We start from the raw sequence: 26,417 nt of genomic DNA on the forward strand, positions 1-26,417 counted from the left end.
AGATTAAGATAAAACTACTGATTTTAAGAAGGAAAAATTATTATTATTATTAATGATGATGAAGAACAGATGAAGGACATCATATAAATCAGAAGATATCCAGTCTACTCCAAGATTGAATAGCTTCGGCTTTTTGTCTCATCAAAGTTCTCTTAAATGAGAATTCAGTTACAGTACATCTGAAACACAGATACAATATATGTTAATCCCTTTTCAGCTAAGACATGACATTCATTCTGCTACCGTAATTGTACTCATTTATCATTTGTATATACCACTTCAGGTCTCTATGGTCATTTGAAATGAATTAGTTTTTCAGCTTCAGCTTTCCAAAAGCTCGGCCCAGCAAAAATCTCCAAATGGAAGTGGAGACCTTGATAAGTCAACTTGATGACCTAAATATCTTTCCTTTTAGAAAAGCAGCATGACCTCATACCCTAGAGCGCTTCATGTAGACCAACAGCCCGATACTTGTCAGAGCAACTGCACCTACCAAGATACCAGTGTGGAAAGATGACCATCCTGTTCGCTGGACAGTGGCTGTACTCAAACTCGACTTGGATTTGTTTTGCTGGCTTGATTCAGAATTGTCCAGGTGCAGCCTTAAAACCTAAAACATGAGAAACAGAAAGAATAACATATAATATCAGCCACATAGGATAATCTAGCATTAAATCTCAATAATGAGTTCAACCCAGATTCAGCTCTTATAAATCATATCCCATACATGTGCTTTCTGTGATAGTTGGAAATCTAAAAGATAGCCAAATATGAAATTTACGAGATAAATTTTAAAAGAGAATAATCAATGGAACTGTTATATAATGCTTTCGAATATCAGCCACATAGGATAATCTAGTATTAAATCTCAATAATGAGTTCAACCCAGATTCAGCTCTTATAAATCATAATATCCCATACATGTGCTTTCTGTGATAGTTGGAAATCTAAAAGATAGCCAAATATGAAATTTACGAGATAAATTCTAAAAGAGAATAATCAATGGAACTGTTATATAATGCTTTCAACTTATTTCAGATGACTGATAGAGTTTGTAGGATCATCACTCAACACCCCTTTTATAAAAAAGTCTCATTTGTTTGAGAAATTATCAAACACAGTTGTTTGATATAAAATTTGCATTTTAGTACAACAGCAAAACTTTTTGTTTTTTCACTTTCCAAATAAATGCGGATAAAGAGCAAAATTCTGTTTCCTGTTTGTCACATTCTGTAAAAGGGGCGTGAATTTAGCAACCGTATAAACTTGGAAGGGACTAGGGCTGCCATCCAACTATTAATATGAAAAACCAGAGCATTATGTGCTCTTATTAATATGTGCTTTTAGTTAAAATATTACTCGTTCAACCATGGCACAAGGATGGTTAAAATAAGGATGTCAAAATCCTCCATGGATTTGGAGTCCCATGGGCCCCACCCCAAATGGGGTGAATTCTGAATATTTTTTAGAGAATAGGGTGGGTAATGAGGGAAAAATGATCTCCGTTTCTTAATGGGGTGGGTTTGGAAGAAAAGTTGTTAAACAACAATGAAATTGATAAAACAAAAATTAAAAAATATTCATATATAATAGGAAATGGGGTGGGAGTAGGGTTTGGTTCTCCCCACCCCAACCCCAACACCACCCCAATCCCAATACATATGAATTTTTTTTTCTAATTTTTGTTTTATCAATTTCAATGTTGGTTAACAAATTTTCTTTTTATTTTTACCTAATATAAATAAGTTATACCTAAAGAAAACCCTACATTATAATTCTTATTCAACCCTAAAACATTGCTATGTTTTCTTTTCTCTCTCAAGGTGCTATTCTCTTCAAACATTTTTTAATTTTGATATTATTTCAACCTTTTAGAGATTTTTTTAAAAATAATTTAAATACTTTATAATATAGTAATGATTTTATTTAAGTCTCTATTTTTTAATTTAGAGAAACCATTTATTCATACTTATTATAAAATAAGTAAATGGGGTGAGGATGGGGAAATGATTTCCCCACATGAGGATTCCCCATCCCATCCCCACCCCACTAAATTTATTGGGGCATGGGGTGGGGAATCGAGGTGAAATTTTTAATGAGGTGGGCAATGGAGTAGGCCTCCTCACCCCCACGGCCCCACCCCACCCCACCTCATTGCTATTCCTAGGATAAGAATAATTCTTGATGACTTGGGAATAATGTGGGAAGGAACCATGAAATCTATTGTGGCAATAAATCAGCAATATCTTAACCTGTCCAATATGATCCAACAAAGCATGTTGAAGTGGATAGCCACCTGATCAAAGAGAAGCTTGAGAGTGGATTGACTTGTACTCTTTATATTTGAACAGATGGCAAACTTGTAGATATTACAACTAAAGAAGATATTACCAACTTATTAGGAATGGACCACTTAATCAAAGAGAAGCTGGAGAGTGGATTGACTTGTACTATTTCTTTGAAAAGACAGCCAACTTGCAAATATTACGACCAAAGGCTTAAAAGTCATTCTTTTTAAGGCATTACTAACAGTGGAAAGGAAAAAATATACTCCCCAGAGAAATCAGAATATTGGAAAATCCTATTTCATGATCAATTAGCCAGTCTTTAGGAGCATAGTTTGTTTGATTTGATAGTGCCTTTCAAAATTTTAACATAATTATTCTGTTTCAGGAGATTTTTTTACATATAACTTCACATGTGATGATTCAGGAGTAAGAGAAACTCAGTCAATTTTTCTCAACAGTTCCCTTATCACACACATTTATCTTAGGTCAATTATCTTTAAGTAAATTATTACTGATGGTGGGATCTTTGGTTTCAAAGAATCAGTAGTACCAAGCTACATATAATCTCTTCTTTCATGTCAACAACTCAATTTCTATTTTAATTTTAGTTACCTAGAGATCAAGCCTTAAGGTGCGGAACATGATAGAGCTTGACATATTTTAACTAACCGAGAAAAGCTAAGCTTCAACCAATACCCCTATATTTTGTCAAAATAACGGACTTCATGAAAACTCACTAAGATCAGAAGTCTTGAAAGAGAAAGAGCCCAAAAAGAGAGAATAAAACTCAAAGAGTATAAAAAACAAGGGTAATTAATTACCTTCAGTCCCACCGATCTGGCATGACTGATTGCACCAACAAGATCCGCGTCAGTTGCAAGGAGTACTTTATCACCCTCGTCATCTTCATACTAAAGGAAATAAAAGATATTTAAAGAAAATAAATAGATAATAAAAGAACTCCAACCAATTACTGTTACATCAACAAGGAAAGCACATCTGACTTAAACAATACTAAAGACCAACCAGAAGCTGAGGGCGGTCTCCATCATTGCCAGCACCAATCCTTTGCATGACGGTAGATAGCAGCTCGTCTACATTCTCAGTACCTGGAGAAGAAAGATGAGAGATAACTTATAACTCAGGGAGAGGCATCCATTCTGTTTTTCTTACATCTATATGAACAAATTGAGATACCCATATCAACAGATATATCAAATTTAAAATACAGGGAAATTTCCTAAGCAATATTGCCAAAACAAGTTTCCCTATGATCTCAATTTAGAAACTTAAGGAACATTATACCACAAATTTTCCATGGTATTTGTTAACAAATTTAAAATTTTAGTCTCTACTGCTTTAAATGAAGAAAAACAATAATATTTTTTCAAAGGAAATTTTAACTTTTCAAACTTGCTAAACAGAAAAAATAATAATAATAATAACATTTAAGTCACACAGTGCAGGATAAATATTGGTATGACAATCCTGAGAGTCCAAAAGATGTTTTAATTTGAGGGCATAATGCGGCTAGGGCATCCTTATCTTGTGTTGCGGCCAATTAACATGGATCATGTTGTCCTCACACAAGGTTCAAACCTTTGAAGTACAAACTCCTACACTTAACAATCAAGTATATGGGAAAAAAAATATTAAAAATATTATATTTGGTGTAATATAATGCCAGAACGCAATGAATGCAATTGTTTAGTATGATAACCGATATTTCAAACGATTAGTAAGGTGATATTTAAGAAACTACTTGTAGTCTTCCAGAACATATATGATATCAATAGTTAGTATAGGAAGATATGAAGGTAAAGGTTCAGGACCCAGGTTCTCACAACCCACCACAATTGAATCGATGTACTCGACCCTTACGATCCTCAAATTTGAAGGCAAATGAGTTTCCAAGACCAAGAGACGGATATGTAAACTTCCCTTGTTCTGTTCCCTCGGAAGTCATCAGTCCAGACATTTCACTGAAATTCACATCCTAATAGAATTAGGGATGGAATTAACCAGGACAGCATACAATACAGTAATAAAAGCAGCAACAGTTATACCTGTGAGTGTCATAATCTTCTGGTGGCTCTAACGCAAGAGCTGAATCCCAGAACTTTTGCATCATTGTGTTTGCCATATCATTAACAGCTCCAGAACCACTTTCAACCTAACAAAGATCAAAACAACTTGCTCGAAACTACAAACCACTTGCTGTAACATAAGATGAAAGCTATTAAAACAAAATGATTATACTTGCATTATAAACTTGGCTTGCTATCAATTCTAGGTGAGGTTTTCCCATAAGTATTTTCTAGTTTGATATTTTTTACATGTATTTGCTTGATGATATCCCTAGCATGAAAATACTTTCAGATTTCCCAAAATCGTCCACGAATAGATGAAAATGCACGGGCATAGTCTGTGTCAAAAGAATGGAAATGATGCAGGACATCCTACAGACCCATGTGCATACTAAACTTGAGGCAAAAGACTCGGTATTTGTTAGGATGTCTTGAGACATATTATTGTAATAAGCTATCTTTATGGGATATTGTATTGCTAAAACATTAGTTTTTGGTTTACTATTAAAACAAATCATTTTCTTAAAGGCCAAAGCTTTAATTATAATAATATTTCTTTCTAGGATTTTTTAACTTATAAAAAATAATTCTCGTTTCATAATAGGTAAGTTCTCACCCCCCCCCCCCCAAAAAAAAAAACATATATAAGAAGCCAGTGAATGAATTAAATTTTGATTATTTCCTTCCCGTTATAGATTTTCTTTGAATTTCCCCCATTTCTTCTCTTCTACCCTTTCACAGTATCTCCCTTTCTGTATAAAGTTCTTTATTTTTATAGAAACATTTAAGTTCGTTCACTAGATGCCTTGAAGTTTACAAATGTCCTAAACCCATTATACAATTATACACAAATAGATTATGACAAAAGGTGTTGAATCCGTGGCTATGATCATGATTAATGTACTCCAAATTGAAAAAGCTTACCCATGAACCTATATCTTCAAGTAAAACCAAGATTCCCAACTTCACTTTCAGTTGGTCAGTGAAACATTGAGATATCTTTGTAATCAATTTCACCAAGTAATGAACAGAAACAAATATGACACTGTTGCACCACTTCAACCATTCCGACCAAGGCAGCCACCAACAGCAGAAATTCACTTTTTTTTTTAATGACTGAATAATTACTTTATACCAATGCTTCATTGAAATACCAAGTTTCATTCTATTCCAATGTTTAAAATGCCCACTAGAAAAACAAAGAAAGCAAATATCTACTATGGGATTAAGTTGAGAGGTCAAAAACAGAAAAGGAATAAACAAGTTACCACATATAAGACACAAGTTTCACTATGGTCAAAAAACACAAACATAAGAAAAGAAAGGAGTAGCTGTCACACTTATGAAGCATTAGAATAGTCATCTAAGTGGGACAGACCATTCTCACAGCAAAAATGGTCACACCAACAACCTCATAAATGAAATAGAAGAATTCTTTGGAAAAAGTCTTCACCTTCTTTCATGCTAACCTACAATGTACCTTCATAGGTCCTGCTTGTGATTGATGTTGGACAGCTCTAACTTAAAAGCTATAGCACTAAAGTGTTTGGTAAACACTAACTGTTGTAGCCTGAAAGCTAAGTTGATTTGATTTTACACTTGTATGATGAAAAATCAATTATATCTTTACTAATTTTGTTAAAATTATTAAAAGCTCTAGCACTAAAGTGTTTGGTAGACACTAGCTGCTATAGCCCGAAAGCTAAGTTGATTTGATTTTACTTGTATTATGAAAAATCAATTATATCTTTACTAATTTTGTTAAAATCATTATTTAAAAATTGTATTTTACTACATAAACTTTTTTCTATAGCAACTATAGCTTAAAAGCTACAGCACAATACCAAATAAGGCTTTAGCAAGGTGGTAGAAACAACAAGTTAGATCTCTCTCATTACAATAATGCCACTCATAGCACTTAAACATGTATAAAAATAAAACAATTACTACCAAAAAAAAAATGCAAAGTGAAAATATAGGAAGCCGCGGCTCCCTTTTGGTTGTTAGTCCAACACTGCATTCAACAAGTTGATCCAACACGGAGGCCATCATTCAACCTAAATTTTATTGGTAACTTCAAATAATTACATGAAATAATCATTCAACTAGTTTAAGCTCCTAAATCACCTAATCAACACCAAAGTTTTTGCTCAAAAAGAGCTGCAACACAACAATGAAAACTTGATTCATCAGACCAAGAGGATTTTAAATTCCATTGATGAGAATACAGAAATTTTTCAAGTTGCTGATTTCTAATAGGTCCCTATGATTTAGGATTGGCTTCAAGTAGGGTTTCCATGATGTGATTGTATGTTTGGAACCATAGCTGATCTTTGAAATTTGTCAAACACTATCAATACATATTTTGAATAGAGCAGTTTTACATACAGTAAAAGAAAGAAAGTCAGAGATGACAAGATTTGACATTATTAAGTGAATTTACTCAATCATCTCTTAATTTATTTTGATATTATATCCCATAATGTGCTAAGAATAGTGAATTGCGCACCGAAGATACTAATATGATCTATGTTTGGTCATAAATGTATAATTGGTGAGGATGACAGTTAAAAAGGTGGTTGAAATATTGGGAGAGAAAGTGAAGGGAGATGGACTTTTATTATGCCAAGATAATTTTGTTCCAAAAATATGTATGATATATATGAAATGCAGACACCTTTCTATCTTGTTATAATATTATAAATTTGTTCATATTGTTATTAATGCTTTACTAAATTGGCAATAGATATATTCCTTTTAACTTCAGTAGCTTCATCATTAAGTGAGATTTAACTTAAACATATCTTGTTCCATTTCAAGACAACACAAATGGTGACTGCAAAACCATTGCAACAGAAATTAAATGACTTTACCATAGAGATGGCAGCATGAGTTATCTGAAGAACATCTAAACAAGCAGCAACTCCTCCATCTGACAAATTGATGTCAGGAATCAAAACAATAGTAATAATAACAAAAGGCTATTCTGGACCATATTTCAGAAAGCATTGCTCACCTTTGTCTATCACTGGAAGATGTAAAAACTTCCCATCATGCATTATATGCAATGCATCAAGGATTGTTGTTTCCATTGTTGCACATTCAGGGCTCGACGTCATTACCTGAATCATCGAGCAGAAACACAAGAGCAATCATAACGAGCACCAAAATTAAGGTTTTCTGGAGACTCAGCCACACTACTAACAGATTTGGGTATATAGAGGGAGGAGAGAGTATCCATTATAGGCCAAAGATCACCACCACCACAGGAGAGAAAAGAAATCAAACTGACTGGGCATTTTTGTAAAGAATCATGCATTTTGATGACATCGAAAAGTAGATTCGTAAGTGGTATTTTAAGATAAACTTTTGGCTTTGTAAGACTCATTAGTAGTTTTAAGATTTTTTAATAAAAGCAACAGGTTTAATAAAGGGAAGAAAAGAGCAACATAAACCACATGGATTAGCCAATTCATTTAAGGCATAGAGAGATAGGGAAAGATTAAAAAGATAATGTGATCTAGGGATGAAGGATTCAGATACAGATCAATAAAACTCAGGTAATTGAAAAAAAAACACGAGAATCAGTAATTTACATTCAAATCAGAGCAGATCATGGTGATTAAGCATAACAAACAACACATTTGAGCTTACCATTTCTAAGAAATTATGTGTGTCCTAACAAATTCTCACCACATGTGATTTCCTATCATGAAAGGTTCAAAATTCGACCTTATGAGCAAGCTCTATTTTCTAAAATGGTTAGTTCTCATGCATAGGAAGGAAAGGTAACAGGGGCATTGCAAGTTTTGTTATTCATAAATGAATGAAATCAAATGACAATGAAAAATCATTAGCAGCTACCAATCCCTGCAGTTTTAAACATAAATGGTGAGTTCATATTCAAAAACCCTGTTCCTCCTTCAAAATCCATCCATATGAATTTCATGGTATTCCCAGTCATCGATTCTAGTTCTCTCGAATGCATTTTTTTAGGCTCTAAACAGCATTCTCGTTGGCAATATATTAAACCGTTGACTTACTTTGCTCGAATCTACTTAAAACAATGGATGAGTGAGTTCTTATATAATGCCGACAGTTGGAACCATTTATAAATGCAGGAACATGTCAACATAATTGTAATCTCTTACTATGAACAGAAAGAGCCTCATAAGTTGGAAAATGCCAAACAGTTAAGCCTTTGCATTTCAATTTCATATGATACGAACAAGATGGGCCATATGGCTTGAACAGGGTTTTAGTTGGCCATTCACAAGGAAAGGTAGTGTAAAATTCTAACTATAAAGAGCAAAGGCTTTTTTAAACAAGAACAGTCATGAACCAATTGATCCAACATTGAATGCTTAAAAGAGAAGAACCAAAGTATGTCTAAGTTGCACATACATCTCGTCCACAAGAATATAATACAAAAAACCAAGTACAACATAATATTCAATGAGAAAATAAACTAAACATTGACATGGTGTTCTAAAAAACCAGACTAATGACCATGTAGAGAAGTAGAAGAGAATTTTATTTCACATAGAATAAAAGAGGAACAAACTTAAACATTAAATTCTCATAATGAACCTTTTCCACCAGAGTCAACTCAGGAGAAAGATTTTGTGCCACAACTCGCATAAGGACATCTTTTGAACTGCAGCACAAAAGTAAAAAACAACAGTAATCAAATACTATATACCAAAAGAAACGGTAAATGTCACTTTAAAGACATTAATTTAGAAAAATATTCAAAATATTTACTTATAAAAAGCCTGTGAAGACAAGAACAATACGTTAGTATTCCCTGAATTTTGCTTCCTGTCACAATGAGAGCTGAATTACTTCTAAATTCCCGCATCTTTTTTGCAGCAACAGCTACAGGGTCTGATGGAGATACAATGGCAACCCTGAGAAAATAGGAACCCAAAAAGAGTGAAAAAAAATGTAAGAAAAAAACCAGCCAGACATCTAAATAGAAACTTTGTTTCTTCAAAAAGAAGAGGCCAACAGACAACTGAGCCAGAGATTACTTGGCATTTTCAGTGATAATAGTTGACAAGGACGGCTTGAACATCCGCTCCCTCAATGTTTCAATGAATGCATATGGAGCTGAAATAGAGAAAGAGGGGAAAAAATATTAAATTCATACCGCAAGAAGCATAATAAGAGACACCACAACATATATTCAAATAAAACACTTGATAGAATGCTGATGAAAAAATAAATAAATAATTAACTAACCAGAGCAGATACTTCTCTAAAGGAGCTGTACTTATTAATAGTTTTTGCTAGTATGTCATATTTTGAAATCATAATTTGAAAATTGATTTCTAATTAAAAGGATATCCAACTACTCTTCTTCGATATTTCTAAAGACAGTGTTGCTTAAAATACAAAACCATCTTAATATAAAATAGAAATACCAGTGCAAAGAAAAGAAGGAAGAACAAGCATTTTGATACTATAACTGAGAATGATGCCTTCTTCTGTCGATGGTTTCTCCACTTTTCAATTAAAATTGTTTCTTTGAAACAAATTTCAGAAACATTGAACCTCCTCCTCTTTCACAATACTGAGAAACCATGTCCCATTTTACCAAAAGTAATTTTGTCTTACTATCTTCTCTTCCTCCCACAAGAAATCACTCAATTTTTAATCATGTAAGACATCAATAAACTGTATAATATTTACGATAAAAATTAATTCTGCCCAAGGAAGAACGCGCTCCACAAATCTTCATCTTTTCTCCACTTTTTCAACAATGGGATCTCAAAAACCCAGATCATCTCCCAAAACTACAACAAGAAACTTCAAGGCATCCAATGCAACATCCATTCTCCATGGAATAGAAGTACGCTCTTCCTCCGGAGAATTTCTTTCTGTAATTTGCTCTATGTGCCTGACCCGCTCTTTATATAATTACAATGTCCTTTAGTCATTTAATAACCAAAGCTCATAAACAACTCTATGAACCATAAAAAGTCTTAGTGCCTATTTGGTATAGCTTATCTAATGGTTATAAGTGCTTATTTAATTCCATAAAAATTTTTGTTGCTGGTTTTTTTTTTTTTTTTTTGAGTAAAGCTTTTAAAGATTAAATAAGTTATTTTGCCTTTTTTTTGTGAAAACTCTACTTGTCAAAACTCTACTTAAATAAGTTCCATTTGAAAAGCTATACCAAACGGAGCCTTACTTTCACAAATTTTACCCCTTTTGCTATCCATAGCCATGTCTAAAATTTCCAAACCAATTAAAGCAATTTCCAGTCACTGGAACTCAAATTGCGTTAAACCACAAAAGTTCCTAATATAGAAAGCGCAGCCCACCATCCAAAGGTACGTAAATTGGCTAGTCTGTGCCATTTCATATGAACTATGAGACTTTAATGTCCTTGACAATTACTTAACATTTTGATAAATACCAATTTTTTGTACACAACCTTCCCATTCAAGGAAGACTAGAAGACTACGATTTCAGACACATATTCATGGTCAAAAAGGAATAAACTTGACAACATAGAGCATACTCATTAAATAATAATTAAGAAACATCTATGAATATTTTTAATAAAAGCATTCTTCAATCAACAACTATACAAGCAGCAAATGATGTTACCCCAAAGTAAAACATAATAACTAACCCGAAAAATTGCTTCCCCACTGGCGTTCCACCCCTTCAACTGCCGCAGCAATAGCACTCCCCTGTTCAGCAGCCTTCTCCATTCTTGATATGGCATCATAAAGGCACTTTGTGATATCCAAAATGGCAATAACTTCACCATTCTCTACAACAGGGAGATGCCTGAACTTTCCTGTCGACAGAAGGAATCAATTGAAATGCCACCTAGATGATTTGGAATTAGTGCATTTGCCACATTGCAGCATGATGTTTGCAAGACAATCTCGTGATATGTCACATCATAATCAAGCAATATTTTGAATCATTTTACTCAATTTAATTGAAAAGAGAATTAACTATTAGAAAACGTTAGAAACTAGCATAATAAAATGTGAATAAAAAACAAATCACTCAACTTCAAGCTCTTAACAATTTATCAACGAAAACTCCTATAAGCACTAATAACCACCAAAACGACAACAATGAGCACTCAAATCCCCTACAATATAAAATACAGCCACAGTAGCAACTTGTCCAATCAAAATAAAAATAACTAAAGGTGAAAAAGCTATCAATTCCAGCTGTAGCTAACCTTGTACCATCTTCTGAAGCGCTTCAATGGCCAAAGAATCAGAAGTGACAAAGATAGGATTGCGGGTCATGATCTTAGAAACGACTGTCTGATCAGGTCTCAAACCTTCGGCTATAACCCTGGTGGTAATATCCTTGTCCGTGACAATACCAGAGAGCAAAGCATTAGCATCAGTCAACAAAACCGCATCCACACGACGAGATGCCATTCTCCTGCAAGCATCCGACACAATTGTTCCCTCCGGAATTGTGAGAGCTTTCGACAGCCTCAACTTCTTCACCGTCCTCTCCCCGCCGGCCCCGCCAACAGACGACGACGATTCGCCCTGTGGAGAAGGAGGCTTCGACAGATTTCCTCCATTTTCGGACGACGACGTCCTTTTGGACGTGGATGGCGCTCTCTTCTGGCTCCTTCGACTACCCCCTTGACTACTCATTTTCTCTTTTTTTTTTAATTATTTCAACAAAAGAAAGAAAACCTAGAAGAAGAAAAATGATTTTGATGATTTGGTTTTCTCTAGAGGCCTGGAGGGGTTAGGGTTTATTTAGCCTCTTTTTTTGGCGGATAACGCTTGAGGCCTCCTCTCGGTCTCGGGCGTGGGAATGAAAGAATCAAATCCCTCTTTTCCCACCACCTCGCCTCTGGTTGTGGTTTGGTTTTTATTTGAATTAGAAAAACATTCATGATAAAATGGATAATAATTATCTATCCTGCGAATAATAACCAATAACTACCTCATGCCTTCGTGGGATCCACTCCTCTTGTTTTGCTTTCCTTTGCATTTGTATTATTAGTATTATTATTACATGGCGCAATTAAACGGGATTCTTAAGGCAATTGGGGAGAATTGTAGACAACATAAGGCATAATACAATTAATAAATAAATGTGTCACATGTGTAATTTAATTTAGTATATCCATCACTTATATTATTGTATAAAATATAAAGTAGTCAATAAAGCGCGAGGTATTACCCCCAATAAGTATGCTCTCCCAAGAATAGGGAGTAGAAATTCTACCCCCAGTGTTCCATCCTCAGGATTGGGGCCCCAGAAAATATGTTCCCCCAAGAATGAGGGCAGAGGTTTTACCTTCAGGAATGGACCCCAGAAAGTGTGTTCTCCTAATAATGAGAGCAGAGATTCTATCTCTAAGAATGAGCCCCAGAAAGTGTGCTCCCCCAAGAATAGAGAGCAGAGATTCTACCCCCAGGTTCCACTCCCAGGATTGGGGCCCCAGAAAATATGCTCCCACAGGAATGGAGAGCAGCGGTTCTACCTCCAGGAACGAGCCCCAGAAAGTGTGCTCCCTAAGAATGGTGAGCAAAAGTTCTACCTCCAAGAATGGGCCCCAGAAATTATACTCCCCCAAGAATGGAGAGCAGCGGTTCTACCTCCAGGAACGGGCCCTAGAAAGTGTGCTCCCTAAGAATGGTGAGCAGAAGTTCTACCTCCAAGAATGGGCCCCAAGAAGTATGTTCCCCCAAGAATGGAGAGCAGAGATTCTACCTCCAAGAATGGGTCCCAGAAAGTGTGCTCCCCCAAGAATGGAGAGAATAGTTTCTACCTCTAAGAATGGGCCGCAGAAAGTGTGCTCCAACAAGAATGGGGAGCAGAGGTTCTACCTCCAGGAATGGGCCCCAGAAAGTGTGCTCCCTCAAGAATGGAGAGCAGAGATTCTACCCCCAGCATTGGGACCCTAGAAAATATGCTCCCCCAAGAATGGGGAGCAGAGGTTCTACCTCCAGGAATAGGCCCTAGAAAGTGTGCTTCCCGAGAATGGGGAGCAGAGGTTCTACCTCCAGGAATGGGCACAAAAAAGTGTGCTCCCTAAGAATGGGGAGCAGAGGTTCTACCTCTAGGAATGGGCCCCAAAAAATATGCTCCCCCAAGAATAGAAAGCAGAGATTCTACCTCCAGGAATAAGTCCCAGAAAATGTATTCCCCTAAGAATGGGGAGCAGAGGTTCTACCTTCAGGAATGAACCCTAGAAAGTGTGCTCTCCCAATAATGGGGAGCAGAGGTTCTACCTCCAGGAATTGACCCCAGAAAATATGCTCCCCAAGAATGGGGAGCAGAGGTTCTACCACCAGGGATGAGCCCCAGAAGCCATGCTTGCTAGTAGGAATCATGTTTGCCCAGGAACATGGAGCAGAAGTGGAGGATGGCAGAAGTCATGGTTCCAGATAGCCCTTGACCCAGTTTTAGATCATGGATCGCATAAGAAAAGTCAAGTCCAAGTAAATGAGCTATCGTTGAAGGACAATAGAAGGGCATTGCTTGGCGCATAAGCAAATTAATTAGAGTTTGACTTGTATACAACTTATGAAAAGGTAGAGATACTTTGTAATTAAAATTATAGAGGATAGAGGAAAGTTAAATAGAGTTCAAATTAGAAAAAGACTTTATCTATAGAAAATTATAAAAGCAGAGGTCTCTCAGAGTGTAGAGGATCGAAAAAAAAAAAAGATAGCAAAGAGAGAGGGAGTCAAGTTGCAAGTGCAATCTTAATAAAATATTTGCCTTTTTTTGCCCGTGGACGTAGGTCAAAGGCCGAACCACGTTAATTCTCTGTCTTTTCGTTAGATCGCCCCCGCTTAAATTAATTTTCTAAGTTGACTAGAAATCTGCGTCAACATATATGATAGTTTTTTAATATAAATACACATAAGTCATAACATCATTTACTTATTTTATAACTGACGCAATACCTTTTAATATTCTATAGAAATTCTCTGTAATTAGAATTATGAATTTTTTTTTTATGGAAGAGGGGGGCATGGGATCCATAATATGTGAGAAAAGCACCTATTTCATCGAGTATGCTGGCAATAAATTTTTACCTCTTCTTTTAATGTGTGCTTTTGCGGGCATAGGCATGTAAAAAGGAAATTTGAGCTTAATGCAAATGGCTAAAATATTTTTTGCTTCATAAGATTATCAATCAAACAAAAAATGACTCCATGTATCAATTCTTATATCTCCTACAATAGTTAGAGTGATAATATTACTATTGTACTAGGCTATAATAAGTACATCGCCTCATTCCCAACTCTAGTCGTAAAAGAGATGAACCATTTTTGTATATATACATATATAGATGGGTCTCACCAAGTTATATTTAATGTAACTTACAGTTAAGTAAAATTTGTTCATTAGTCCACTTAATCCCATTGTTTTGTTACTCACATTTGTACTGAAATATCTAGTTATAAATTACAATAAATGTAACTTAAAAATAAATCCATATATATAATTCTCGTGGGATTCCCTGTATACATAACGTGTATTGTATTTCATGCAAAAACGGAACTGTACATCCTCTTTTTGCAATATATGCAGGTGTGTCCTCGCTCCTCAGCAGTCATTATTTACAGTATGGTGGTAATGGAATACAAAATGCTGATTCGCCGATCAGTTTTGGCAATGCCAGAAATTCCCTTGCTTGACAATTATAAATAAAACCTATATTTAAGTACTTTGTTTCAATATGATCATTGATTTCCGCGATGAATCATCCTTTTCTGAGGGGAAAAAAACCTCAAAACCCATTTCAACTTCTTTTAAAGGTAATGCTGACGCGAGGCCGATGCCCTCTTAAGGACTTATATAGGTCAATGGCAAACATTTTTAAGTATCCAAGATCTTTATGCCACGAATGTAAATTCAGTAGCTTGCAAATTCCATGATTCCCCACCATTTTTCCCTTCACCTGTATGCTCCAATGGCTTCTCTGAATCAATCAGGAAATCATCCAGTGTAACAAGAGATCTTAACTGCCGGCCAAGTGAAGCAATAGTCTTCTGGCACTCTGCAAATTTACTGGCAGCCACTGCTAGCTCCTCCTCCTGCAAATGCAAAATACCATACAGTAGAAAATTTCCAACTACTTTTGAAACAAACATTATTTACTGCCTGTAATTTTTCCAACTACTTTTTTTTTTTCTATGTCAATAATTTCCTTGGGAATAATCTTCATATGCAGATTGCAGAATCAATTTTCTTGCTTCCAAAGGAAAATTTGTGATGAGTGCATTTATGATAAAGTAGTAATTCAGCTATACCACAAATAAAGAAAGGGAAAAAAAAAGAAAAAAGGAAAAACAGCAGGCAGCTCTTTGCATTTGTCACTCATTATCAAAAATATACATTCCAAATTAGGGGAATTGTTATGCGACTACTCCAATTGTTGTTTCAGATTTGAAATTAAAAACATTATTTACTGCCTATATATTTACATGTCCTGATAAGAAAAGTAGCTCAGGTCATCATCTTTTAAAAGTGAAGACAATAAAAAAGTCGCTAGATTGACACTCTAGTTTAATTCTTATTTTTTTGAGTCCCATTTCCATTTGGGGTAGGCCTATTATCCAGAGCCCAATTCAGTTAACCCCATCAGTGATCAATTCTTACCTATCACAAAACACAAGAAGGAAAAGGTAACATCTAATGTTTATAAGAAGCTAGGACACAATAAAAAGGACAACATCAAAGATTACCCAAGTAAATGATTCAGCGCTATTGTTTTTCTCTCTACAAAATTTCTCTGCTCTTTGTTTACTTTCTCCTTAAATTCCAAGAGTTGCGACTTCAAACTACCAGACTCCGTTTTACCCAGTTTCAACTAAAAGGGTGAGGGCCACCAGAGACTGGCAGCGCAATCAAATTCACCAAGTGCGAAAATGCTAGACAAAGTGGGGGGTGTTTCCCAATTTTGTTTCGCTTGCTGGTAATAGAATGTTTGGTTTGAATACGACTAGGTTGCTCGCTACATATTCTCTCATTTAACCTCGTTCCTCTCTTAAGATGTGAATAATGTGACAAAACGTCATTGGCATCCGAAAATATTCCCACTGGTTCCATCCAAAAGTGTGAAAGGAGAAATGTAAAATATTATTAAAGAAGGGCCAATATACAATACAAAATGGATATATTATGTGTATCCATTCACGCACCATTACATTGATGTATTATGGATTATATAGAACAATCCTTATACGAATCAACACAATAATCTTCACAATGTTATACACTAATTGTGTGTGAATGTGTATTGTTGTTGATCAGAGATGGTGAGGTGCATATGCATGTGTACATGTACACGTCAATACACATATGCATGTGTAATACATCTATACACACCCATTATTGACTTATATGTGCATATAAAAGGACACACTAGTGCAAACAGTCTCTCCTTGAACAACATAGAAAAGAATAGCTTTTGGACAATCTTCAAGCTTCTAGACCCTCAGCCTTACTTAAACTAAGAGTCATTGGCTCCAGAATCTTAAATAATTACATCTCATATCAAGGAGCTACATACTCCGAGTCCGTAATAATTTAACACTTTAGATCACATCATCCTTTATATTTAGTTACTACCACACATTAAAATTTATGAAATCTACTTTCTGAAGATTCAAGAAACAGAATTTCATTTTCAAGACTTCTATTTACTATTTCTTCATGTTTTTTAATTGAACAAAGACCAAAGTTATTGTGCGCGTGTGTGTGTGTTAAAAGACCAAAGTTATTTAGTATAATGAGGATGGTGTGTCAGGAATGCTCAATTGGGAGAGGAAAGCACTGGATAGTCTTGAGTGATCCATTTAAACATAGTTCCAACCATATGATATCAATACATGAGTAACAACTATATTAGTTTTATCAAAGTTGCCTCCCTGAATAAATAGGCTACGTCCCTGACAGCTTGTTTGAAATATATTCTTTAACTACCTGCTAATTTCCTAGGGACTAATGGCAAACTATTAGCCCTAAGAATCCTGATAGTTACTTTTTAAGTGATACCTCACAATAGGCTGTTTTAGGGACATCTCAATCCACTAAGGCAAGAAATCTCTGTTGTTTCCTAAATGCAAAACATTACTCTACTTCAGTGTAAAATATAGCAAGAACCAGCAACCAGTTGGCCAGCAATTACATTAAAATAAACCTTGGTTTTCTTCCTACATAATGATTTGAGCAATGGAATGAACTTATATGATTCAGGTTAACATAAATGACAAGCCACTGACCTGATTGATCTTCAACTCCTGGTTAGAGCCAGCTAAATACTGGAGCTTGACCTCATGCTGAAGCTCGATTTCCTGTTTCACTTTTGAAAGCTCATCTTTTGATTTCTGAAAATTAGCAATGTTTTCTTCTGATAGTGCACGCTCCTTTTCAACCTCATCCTCCAAGGAAATAACTTTTGAGCGCAAAGTTTCCATCTCAGCTTCAACAGCTCTGAGTCGTGACTCCGCCGCTTCCTTTTTTGATTTTGCAGATTTCACTTCTTCCTCCGCAGCTTGCTTCGATTTGTTTGCAAGAGCTAGCTGAGTTTTCATCTCTGCTTCAACAACACTCAGTTTTGACTCTGCTACTCCTCTTGCTGCGATTGCAGCCTTCATTTTGACTTCAACAGCTTGTTTGGATTTGTTTGCAAAAGCTAATTGAGTTTCCAGCTCTTCTAGCTTCAACTCAGCTTCCTTTAGCTGATTTTGTGAAGTTTCCAGCCGCCTTTGGGATTCTTTCAAATCCATCTCTAGTTCTGATTTTTCTTCTCTCATATTTTCTAACTCTTCCTCCAGTTCAGCAGTCCTGTGAATCAAGACTTCAAGTTCAGCTTTTATTGAGGTTTCATCAGCATTTGGTTGGTCAGATGCTGGTCCCACCTCCACACAAAAGCTTCTACTTTCAGTATCTGGCAGTGCTGCGAGCCTTTCCATTTCAAGAAAATCATCCATGAGATTAATATCTACAGAAGGGACCATGACGTTTCTTCCAACAGCCTTCACATCTATGGCTAAAGCAGAAGCCCATGAGGTTGAACTGTTTGGCTCACATTCATTCACTTCCGAGTCACTAATCTTGCAGTTATCCGTTTCATTTCCAAGTGGTCTCTTTCCATTATCTGACTGACTATCTGTGAAAGACCCAACATAAATGGATGAAGGAGTGAAAGACTTGTTTTCAGTATTAGGGGATGCTTTGCGAACCACAGCTTTAAGCCTCAGGCATTCAGCCTCAACCTTAGCTAATTTCTTAATACTCTCTAAGTGTTGCTTGCTGGCTGTTTCAGCCGCTTTCGTGCTTAGGTCCCTCTCAACGATCCTTAGTTCTAGCTCCTTAACTCGAGAAAGAAGCTCAAGCTTAAGGGCCGAATTCTGTTTCTCAGCAGCCTCAAGTTTTGAGCGGAGATCCCGATCAGCTGAGGCAGCGGCTTCACTTTTGGCAGTTTGCAGTTTTTTTTGGAGATCAACAAGCTTACTCTCAAGCTCAGACTTTTTTGATTCCCATTCTAAATTTTGCTTAGAAACAGTTTCCTGGATCCTCTGCTCTTGCTCTTCCCTAGCTTGCCTTAGTTGCCTTACACATTCCTTGAGTGCCCCATCAAGATGACTAACTCGATTTTCAAGTGCTGAATTCTTCTGAGAAGCAGCCTTAAGTTGTTGCTTTAATGTTGACAATTCATTTTCAGCCTTCTCCCAGCCTAGCATTTGAAATGGCAAATAAAATAAGAAGCTGATTACCCACTTATGAAAGCAAGCATGGAGATGTCCTCATCTCCGAAAATGAAGACAAAGATGTGAGAACAGCATATAGAATCACAGCCATAAAAAACAACCCTCAGAGCAGCAGCTGACTATATCCATTGAAGTAAAGGAAAACAGGATTTCAATGACTAAAATCACTTACAAGTAGCTAAGAGCAGTATGCAACTGAAATTAAATTTAAAATTTTTAACCATCCATCAGCAAGCAAACACATGCCTATCAAATTTTATACCAAGGAAACCACTTAGATTTCAAAAGACTCAAGAGGAGAACAAATTGACTTTTTTTTTTTTCGTTCTCTCCTTTGCAGAACAAAAGAACTACTATGTTGACAATTGCAGGAAAAGAAATAATCCATTGACTAACACCAGAAATTAAAAAAAAAAAAAAGTTTATTCTCCAAATAATTTTGTGGTCTTGGATAAATTCATTGCCTGCCCTCAGAAACAAGTCATAAGCGGAGCTAATGATCTCATTTCAAAAAGGAAAATCATGAACCATTAACAAATTCGACCATCGTAATGCCATCTACATACATGCTCCTTTTATTAAGCTAATTACCTTAAGGTCCCTTAAGAACCGGGGGTTACACCAGTTAAGCATCTTCAACTAGTAGTAGCATATCATTTTCCCATTGAATTACGAAGGAAAGTACAAAATAAAAAAGTGAGAAAACCTGATACAGCTTCTTCGGCAACTTTAGCATGCTGCTTTACCAAGTCTTCCTTGGCACTGACGTTGAGAAGAGCAGCGGACAGTTTCTCTGTTAGAGTCTTCACACTGTCATTGACTACTTCATCGAGAGGTGGCGCTTTAGACGTGGCCTCTGATGACTGCGAACTATGAGTCTGTAACCACAAAGGAACCACGAGATTTTCTCAGCAAACAACCAACTTCTGAGGATCTACGTTCAAATTCATGCAATGGAATAGAATTGACTCTTTAAACACTGAGAGCAAGCATCACATTACTTTACTGGTCAATACGGTGGTATCAGTATTGCATAAAAAATAACAAAATTTTGATTGAGTATCACGGAAAAGAGAAATGCTGACCTGATCATCGGAGAACCGTTCAGAAAGGGAAGAAACGGAGCCGGAACTCTCAGTTTCGCCGCCAGCGGCACCGCCACCGGACTTTCTTCGCCAAAGCCAACTACGACGGTCCATCTAATTTCTAATTTTCTAAATTATAATTTAATCTAAATCTAGACGAATATTGATGATCACACACACACACACTCACTCAATTCAATCAATCTCTGCTTTCGATTGAATCCCAAGTAATCCGATTGCTTGCTTCAGATACAAAATAAATTTGTCAACATCTAACTGGCGCTCTATGTAGCTCTACCACCAACTCAATCCCCCAAATTTCACGCCATACAATACGAAGACAGAGACACAGGACCACATAACATTATTATCACTACGTGGATGATTATGAATGATATTATTAAAAAATAAAATTACGAAACAAATATTCTACAATATCTCCAGAAGCAACCGCACGTATATTTATTTATATATATAGGAGACTAAATTCAATTAAATTAAAATGAAATTCAATGCACAACACCTTTTGCAGGGATAGACAGAGAGAGATTTTAGGAAGAATGTCTCTCTCCTGTCAGTCTCAGAGGATATTTTTAGATTTTTACAAATAATGATTTTCTTTTACTTTCCTTATTAATTTAATACCCATTATATACCTCATCTCTCACATCTGTCTTTATTTTTTTTATACAGAAATACTATTAAGTCATAATTGAATAAAGTTGGTGGTCAATTTACTATTAGATTATATGACTTAATAAAATCCGTATTTAATTTGTTATAAAGTTTTATAATTTAATAACATAGTTGAAGACATTTCTACCTAAAAATTTCTTTCATGTAATAATAATTTTTTAGTGAAGATATTTTTATTTTAATAAAATGAGAATATTATCAACAAACAAAAAAAATACATATTTTAATATATTGATAAATAAAAAATAATTTTTAATATATTAAAATTTATATATTTTTTAGTGTTCAAGTGAGAAATCTCTCATTAGATAAATATATATACACACACACACACATACAGTAGTTTTTTTATCTAAGATTTTAAAGAGCGAAAAAAGTCAGAAAAATTTTAAAACCGTACGATTTTAAAAGCTTATATTTTTTAATTTTTAAAATCATACGATTTAAAATTTTTTCTAGACTTTCTCGTATTTTAAAATTTCAAGCTGTAATATTTCTATATATATGTGTGTGTATGTATGTATATATATATGTATGTATGTATATGTATATGCATGCATGTTTATATTTAGGCAATCTCTATCTTACATGCATGTAAGATACATTCCCCTCACATGAATAGTGTATGTATGGGACCCACACACTATTCATGTGAGAGGAGTGTATCTTACATGCATGTAAGATAGAGGGACCCATTTATATTCCAATCTAAGATGTCAGATTTATTAAAATTTTCATATAATAATTGAAACAATTATTATGTTATATAATTTAATAGGGCAAACATTCTTAAATGATTGGAAAGCAAGTCCAGATACCTTTGCCACATGTGAATGCCAAGTGTCAACCATTGAGCTGTGTCTTTTTTTCGCATTTTTCAAACGGTGATGGCGTTATTCCCGCCCATTGTCCGTGGGATGTTCCTGCCTTCCCTGCTTTCGAGTAGCAATAATAATAATAATGCGTATAAGCGTATTTGTGGAAAGGGTAAATTGAAAGTTCAGAAGCGGAATGAGAAAACTAAAGTGAGAGGATGCCAGTCAGTAGCCATCTCACTGCCTGAAAAAATATTTAATAAATAATAAAAATATCTAAATTTTAATTTATCCAATATATTTATAACCATTCTCGAAGTATTTTCATATATTAAAAATAGTTTGTTATCATTTTTAGAACCCTTGTGAACAACTGCACAGCCATTGCCTAAAGTTATAACTCTTGTTACGACCAAACGAGACATAAACTATACCGACAAATATTAATGTGAAATTTAGATAAATAATATGTCCCCTAAAATGTTTTATCCAATATTATACACAGTATGCTCTTGCTGAGTGGTTAGATGTTGCCAAACCCATGGATGAGACTCTCAGCTATTAGATAAGAAACAATTTGGGCTAATTTAATAATACTATTTTTTTTTTAAATACTGATCCTTTTTTATCTTAAAAGAATTGACGACAAAAAAAATGATGTCAGATTCATAACATTTTCCTTTCTAAAAAAAAATTTATTGTTCTCAATAATTCTAGTAACAGTTGGGAAGTTTTAAAAATTATAATTATTTAATTTTTATTTGCCACATAGATTTTACAAAAGTTATTACAATAATTCATATTTATATTAAAATATACTTATGTTTTTAAATCTAAATTAATTTGCAGAATCATGTTATCAAAACTCAAATATTAGACATAATTTTTCTTTTTTTTCTTTTTTTTTTTTTGTGAAGGATGAACATTTATATGGTGTTCCATTTTGTAAATTTCCAAATAAACTTAAAATAATTTTGGTTGTGTATAATCCTTTGGTGGACATGTATATTTTATAGCATCAATAAATATTATATAGACATAAACTAGCGCAATTTGTGTCAAATGGTTTCTAATATTTGATGTAAATAGTATTAAATAGGTATTAAGCGGATTATTGGGTGATACAATTAACTAATTATTAAATGGGTGTATCAGGTCACCCATATATTTTTCATGCCAGGTTCAGGTTTTAGTATTTTGACACGACTGTTAAATGAGTTATATTTAAGCTAACCTAAATTTGACACGATATAAAACTAGCGAACACGACTCAATAGACCGTTTTGCCAACTCTAACTGATTTCATATGTATAATTATGTGCGTATTTATTCTTTCTTTTTGAATATGTTGTTAAACATGAATATGCTTTAAATTGATATGTTTGAATAAAATATCCCATTTAATAATTGTGCATGATTATGATATTATTAAAAAATTAAAAATAAAACAACTAAAATATCTCCAGAAACTACAGCATATTTTTATATAGACTATGACTACCTTGGAATTGCTCTAAGGTAGAGCACAAATCACAACCACACATGCAAAGTGATAAATAGTAAAAAACTCATTATAATTTTGATCGTGTGGTTATGAAAGGGTGCTCTACTTAGAGTGGTTCCAACATAGCCGAACCCTTTTATATATCAGATTAAATTCAATTAAATTAAATTGAAATTCACCGAACAACGCCTTTGGCAGGCATAAAGGGGAGAGATTTGAGGAAGAATGTCTCACCTCTGTCAGTCTTGGGGGACATTTGTAGATTTTTACAAAAGATGTTTTTCTTTCACTTATTAATTTTATATATGAGTTTATTCTTAAGTGCGGATGCAATCATTTTTTTTTAAACAAACACACTATCAAGTTATATAGTTTAGTAGAGTCAATTTTCAATTCATTATTAAACTATATGGTTTAACAAAGTTAGTATATAATTAACTATAAAACTATATTACTTGACAGCATGTACGCACAAAAAAAAAAAAAAAAAAATAGAGGCCGTCTACACTTGACAAATATATATATATATATATATATATATATATATATATTCCAATTTAGGATCTTGAATTTCTTTAAATTTAGGAAAATTATTTAGTCATATATTTAAATGGTGTAATGGTTAGAAAAACTAGTAAATCATATTTTAATAAAGTTTAAGATCTTAGACCAAATCAATTATAATATCTATATAAACCGTCTTTCTCTAGTATAGGCGCCCTTTTATTATACATATATACTTTTAAGGCGTGCGGTTTAATAGAGTCAGATATTAATATTATTAAATCACACGGCTTTATAATGCATTCAAAAATAATTCTATTAAGCTGAATGGCTTACCAACATATTCGCATTACAAAAATGAGAATATAATATAATATGAGAATGATGTGTATGTATAATATAAATTATATAAATAAGATAATATAATATAATATAATATCAAATGATTGGAAAAACAAGTCCAAGTAGCTTAGCGGCTTAGCCCCATATGGATATCAAGTGTCAACTATTGAGCTGTGTTTTTTTTCGCATTTTTCAAATGGTGATGGCGTTATTCCCGCCCATTGTCTGTGGGATCCTCCTATCTTCCCTGCCCTGGATTAATAATAAGGCAAATGCTAAGTTACAATAATTGTAACATATATCCCTCATGTAAACCACACAAATTGTTAATTCTATAATTTTGTGTAGTTCACATAAGGGATGTATGTTACAATTATTGTAACTTAGAGGCTCCCTAATAATAATATTAATAAAAATGCGTATTCGGAGAAGGTAAAATCAAAAGTTTTGAAGCAGAATGATAAAATTAAGGTGAGAGGATGGGAGCCACTATCTAAATTTTTTTTTGATAAATAATAAGTACTGAAATCTTATAATTATGCTCGATATGTCTTCATTTGTTAAAAATATTTATGGATTACATCGTTGTCAATATTTGTTGAAATTATATTTGATTTTGGCTAGATGTTGCCAAAATCCGTGTATGACACTCTCAACTATTGGATAAGAAAACACTTTGAGCTAGTTCGGTGACACTGTTGTTTTTAAAATACTAATGCTATTAGCATTTCTTTTATTTTGTTATCTTAAAAGAATTGATAAAAAATGATATTAAATTCATAATATTTTCGTTTTAAAAAAATATATAAATTCACTGTTCTCACTAATATTATTATTAGTAAGAAGTTTTAAAAAATATAATTAATTTATTTTAATTATTTGTTACATAGATTTTACACAAGTTGTTATAAGATGGTCACAAAGTATTAGTATTATTATAATCATATAGATAATTTTAAAGTTACAAATATATTAATATTATTTTTTTCTATTTATTTTTAAAACTTTCCTTATATAAAGAGGTGCTTATGAATGCATATCGACATAGTTTTGATATAAAGAAAGAAAGATATAAATACATATACTACTCTCAAAGTTATTTTACTTTTTGGAAGCCGTTTTTATCTTTTAATCAGTATTTTTTGTTACTTGTAATTGTCTGTAATTAATACTAGAACTGACAAAATTTGACTCGATCCATTTACTTGACACGAATGTTACACAATTAGATAGGTTTGAGTTGTGAAAATTGACATGATTATTAAATTGATTTGGTTTGGGTTAATAAGATTTTTTTCCGTGTCAGATCATAATTTAATTCCTTGACCTATTTACTTGGTTAATGATACGATTATTAAATAGTCAACCAAAACTAATTTATATTTGTATTAAAATATACTTATGTCTTTAATTTTAAATTAATTTGTAAAATTTTATCATCAAAACTCAAATATTTGGCTCTTTTTTTTTTGTGAGGATGATAGGAAGATGTGAATACATAGTACTTTACATATACTATTGTCAAAGTTGTTTCACTTTTTAGAACCCGATTTTTTTCTTTTAATTATTAATTTTTGTTACTTGTATTTGATATAATTGATACTATGCTAATAAAATTTGACATAATCCATTTACCTGGCACGAGCATGATACAAATAAATAAGTTTGAGTCGTAAAAAAATTTGAGCCAACACGATTTTTTTCTATGTCAAGTTAGGATTCACTTTCTTGACTCATTTGCTTGTTTAATGACACGATTATTAAACAGTTAATCAAAACTTATTCATATTTCCATTAAGATATACTTATATTTTTAATTCTAAATTAATTTGCAGAATCCTATTATCAAAACTCAAATATTAGACATGATTTTTTTTTTTGCGTGAAGAATGAATATTTATATGGTGTTCCATTTTATAAAATTCTAAATAAACTTAAAACTTCAATTTTATAAATGTGTATAATATTTTGGAAGACATATATATTTTATAGCATTAATACATAGTATTATTTACATATAAATTAATGTAATTTCTGTCAAATAATGTGTAATGTTGTTTGATATAAATCGTGTTAAATAGGTATTAAGTGAATTATTGGATTGTATCATGTTGGGGTAGCACGATTAACTAATTATTAGATAATTGTGTCAGGTCACCGTTTATTTGTCGTGTTGAGTTTGGATTTCAAAATTTTGATATGATTATTAAATTGGTCGTATTTGAGTTAACCTAAATTTGATAGAGATGAAGCTAATACAATATAACCATGGCCCGATGACCCATTTTCCTTGCTCTAAATGATACCATATATATAATTGTGTCTGTATGTATGCTTTCTTTTCGAATATGATGC

At 33.7% G+C, this 26,417-nt stretch overlaps 2 protein-coding genes across 2 annotated transcripts; both read right to left on the reverse strand.

Moving 5' to 3' along the window:
* Positions 1 to 56: 56 nt before the first annotated feature.
* On the reverse strand, positions 57 to 12,297 carry LOC102619828 (CBS domain-containing protein CBSCBSPB3-like). Its single transcript, XM_006464881.3, has 12 exons — positions 11,589 to 12,297; positions 11,019 to 11,189; positions 9,409 to 9,487; positions 9,172 to 9,285; positions 8,966 to 9,032; positions 7,392 to 7,497; positions 7,249 to 7,307; positions 4,355 to 4,461; positions 4,140 to 4,270; positions 3,315 to 3,397; positions 3,110 to 3,199; positions 57 to 610 (listed from the first exon to the last, which is right to left on the reverse strand). The coding sequence occupies exons 1-12, from the start codon at positions 12,022 to 12,024 to the stop codon at positions 431 to 433; spliced, it is 1,623 nt and encodes a 540-aa protein (XP_006464944.1). The 5' UTR covers positions 12,025 to 12,297; the 3' UTR covers positions 57 to 430.
* Positions 12,298 to 14,815: 2,518 nt separating this feature from the next.
* LOC102619536 (filament-like plant protein 3) lies at positions 14,816 to 20,818 on the reverse strand. The gene is made up of 4 exons (XM_006464880.4): positions 20,202 to 20,818; positions 19,823 to 19,994; positions 17,626 to 19,082; positions 14,816 to 15,435 (listed from the first exon to the last, which is right to left on the reverse strand). The coding sequence occupies exons 1-4, from the start codon at positions 20,313 to 20,315 to the stop codon at positions 15,235 to 15,237; spliced, it is 1,944 nt and encodes a 647-aa protein (XP_006464943.1). The 5' UTR covers positions 20,316 to 20,818; the 3' UTR covers positions 14,816 to 15,234.
* Positions 20,819 to 26,417: the final 5,599 nt, after the last annotated feature.

The sequence above is a fragment of the Citrus sinensis genome, chromosome 7 (genome assembly GCF_022201045.2).
Source record: "Citrus sinensis cultivar Valencia sweet orange chromosome 7, DVS_A1.0, whole genome shotgun sequence".
In the NCBI taxonomy this organism is placed as follows: Eukaryota; Viridiplantae; Streptophyta; class Magnoliopsida; order Sapindales; family Rutaceae; genus Citrus; species Citrus sinensis.

Bases quoted from the DNA above. Each gene is read 5' to 3' on its own strand.
- LOC102619828 (XM_006464881.3), bottom strand. From the start codon at position 12,024: ATGAGTAGTCAAGGGGGTAGTCGAAGGAGCCAGAAGAGAGCGCCATCC. The intron at 7,308-7,391 runs GTGAGCAATGCT...TCAATTTGTCAG, and splicing joins TCTTCCAGTGATAGACAAAG to ATGGAGGAGTTGCTGCTTGT. The intron at 4,271-4,354 runs GTATAACTGTTG...TGTGAATTTCAG, and splicing joins GAAGATTATGACACTCACAG to TGAAATGTCTGGACTGATGA.
- LOC102619536 (XM_006464880.4), bottom strand. From the start codon at position 20,315: ATGGACCGTCGTAGTTGGCTTTGGCGAAGAAAGTCCGGTGGCGGTGCC. The intron at 19,995-20,201 runs GTCAGCATTTCT...TTGTGGTTACAG, and splicing joins AACGGTTCTCCGATGATCAG to ACTCATAGTTCGCAGTCATC. The intron at 19,083-19,822 runs GTTTTCTCACTT...TTCAAATGCTAG, and splicing joins TGCCGAAGAAGCTGTATCAG to GCTGGGAGAAGGCTGAAAAT.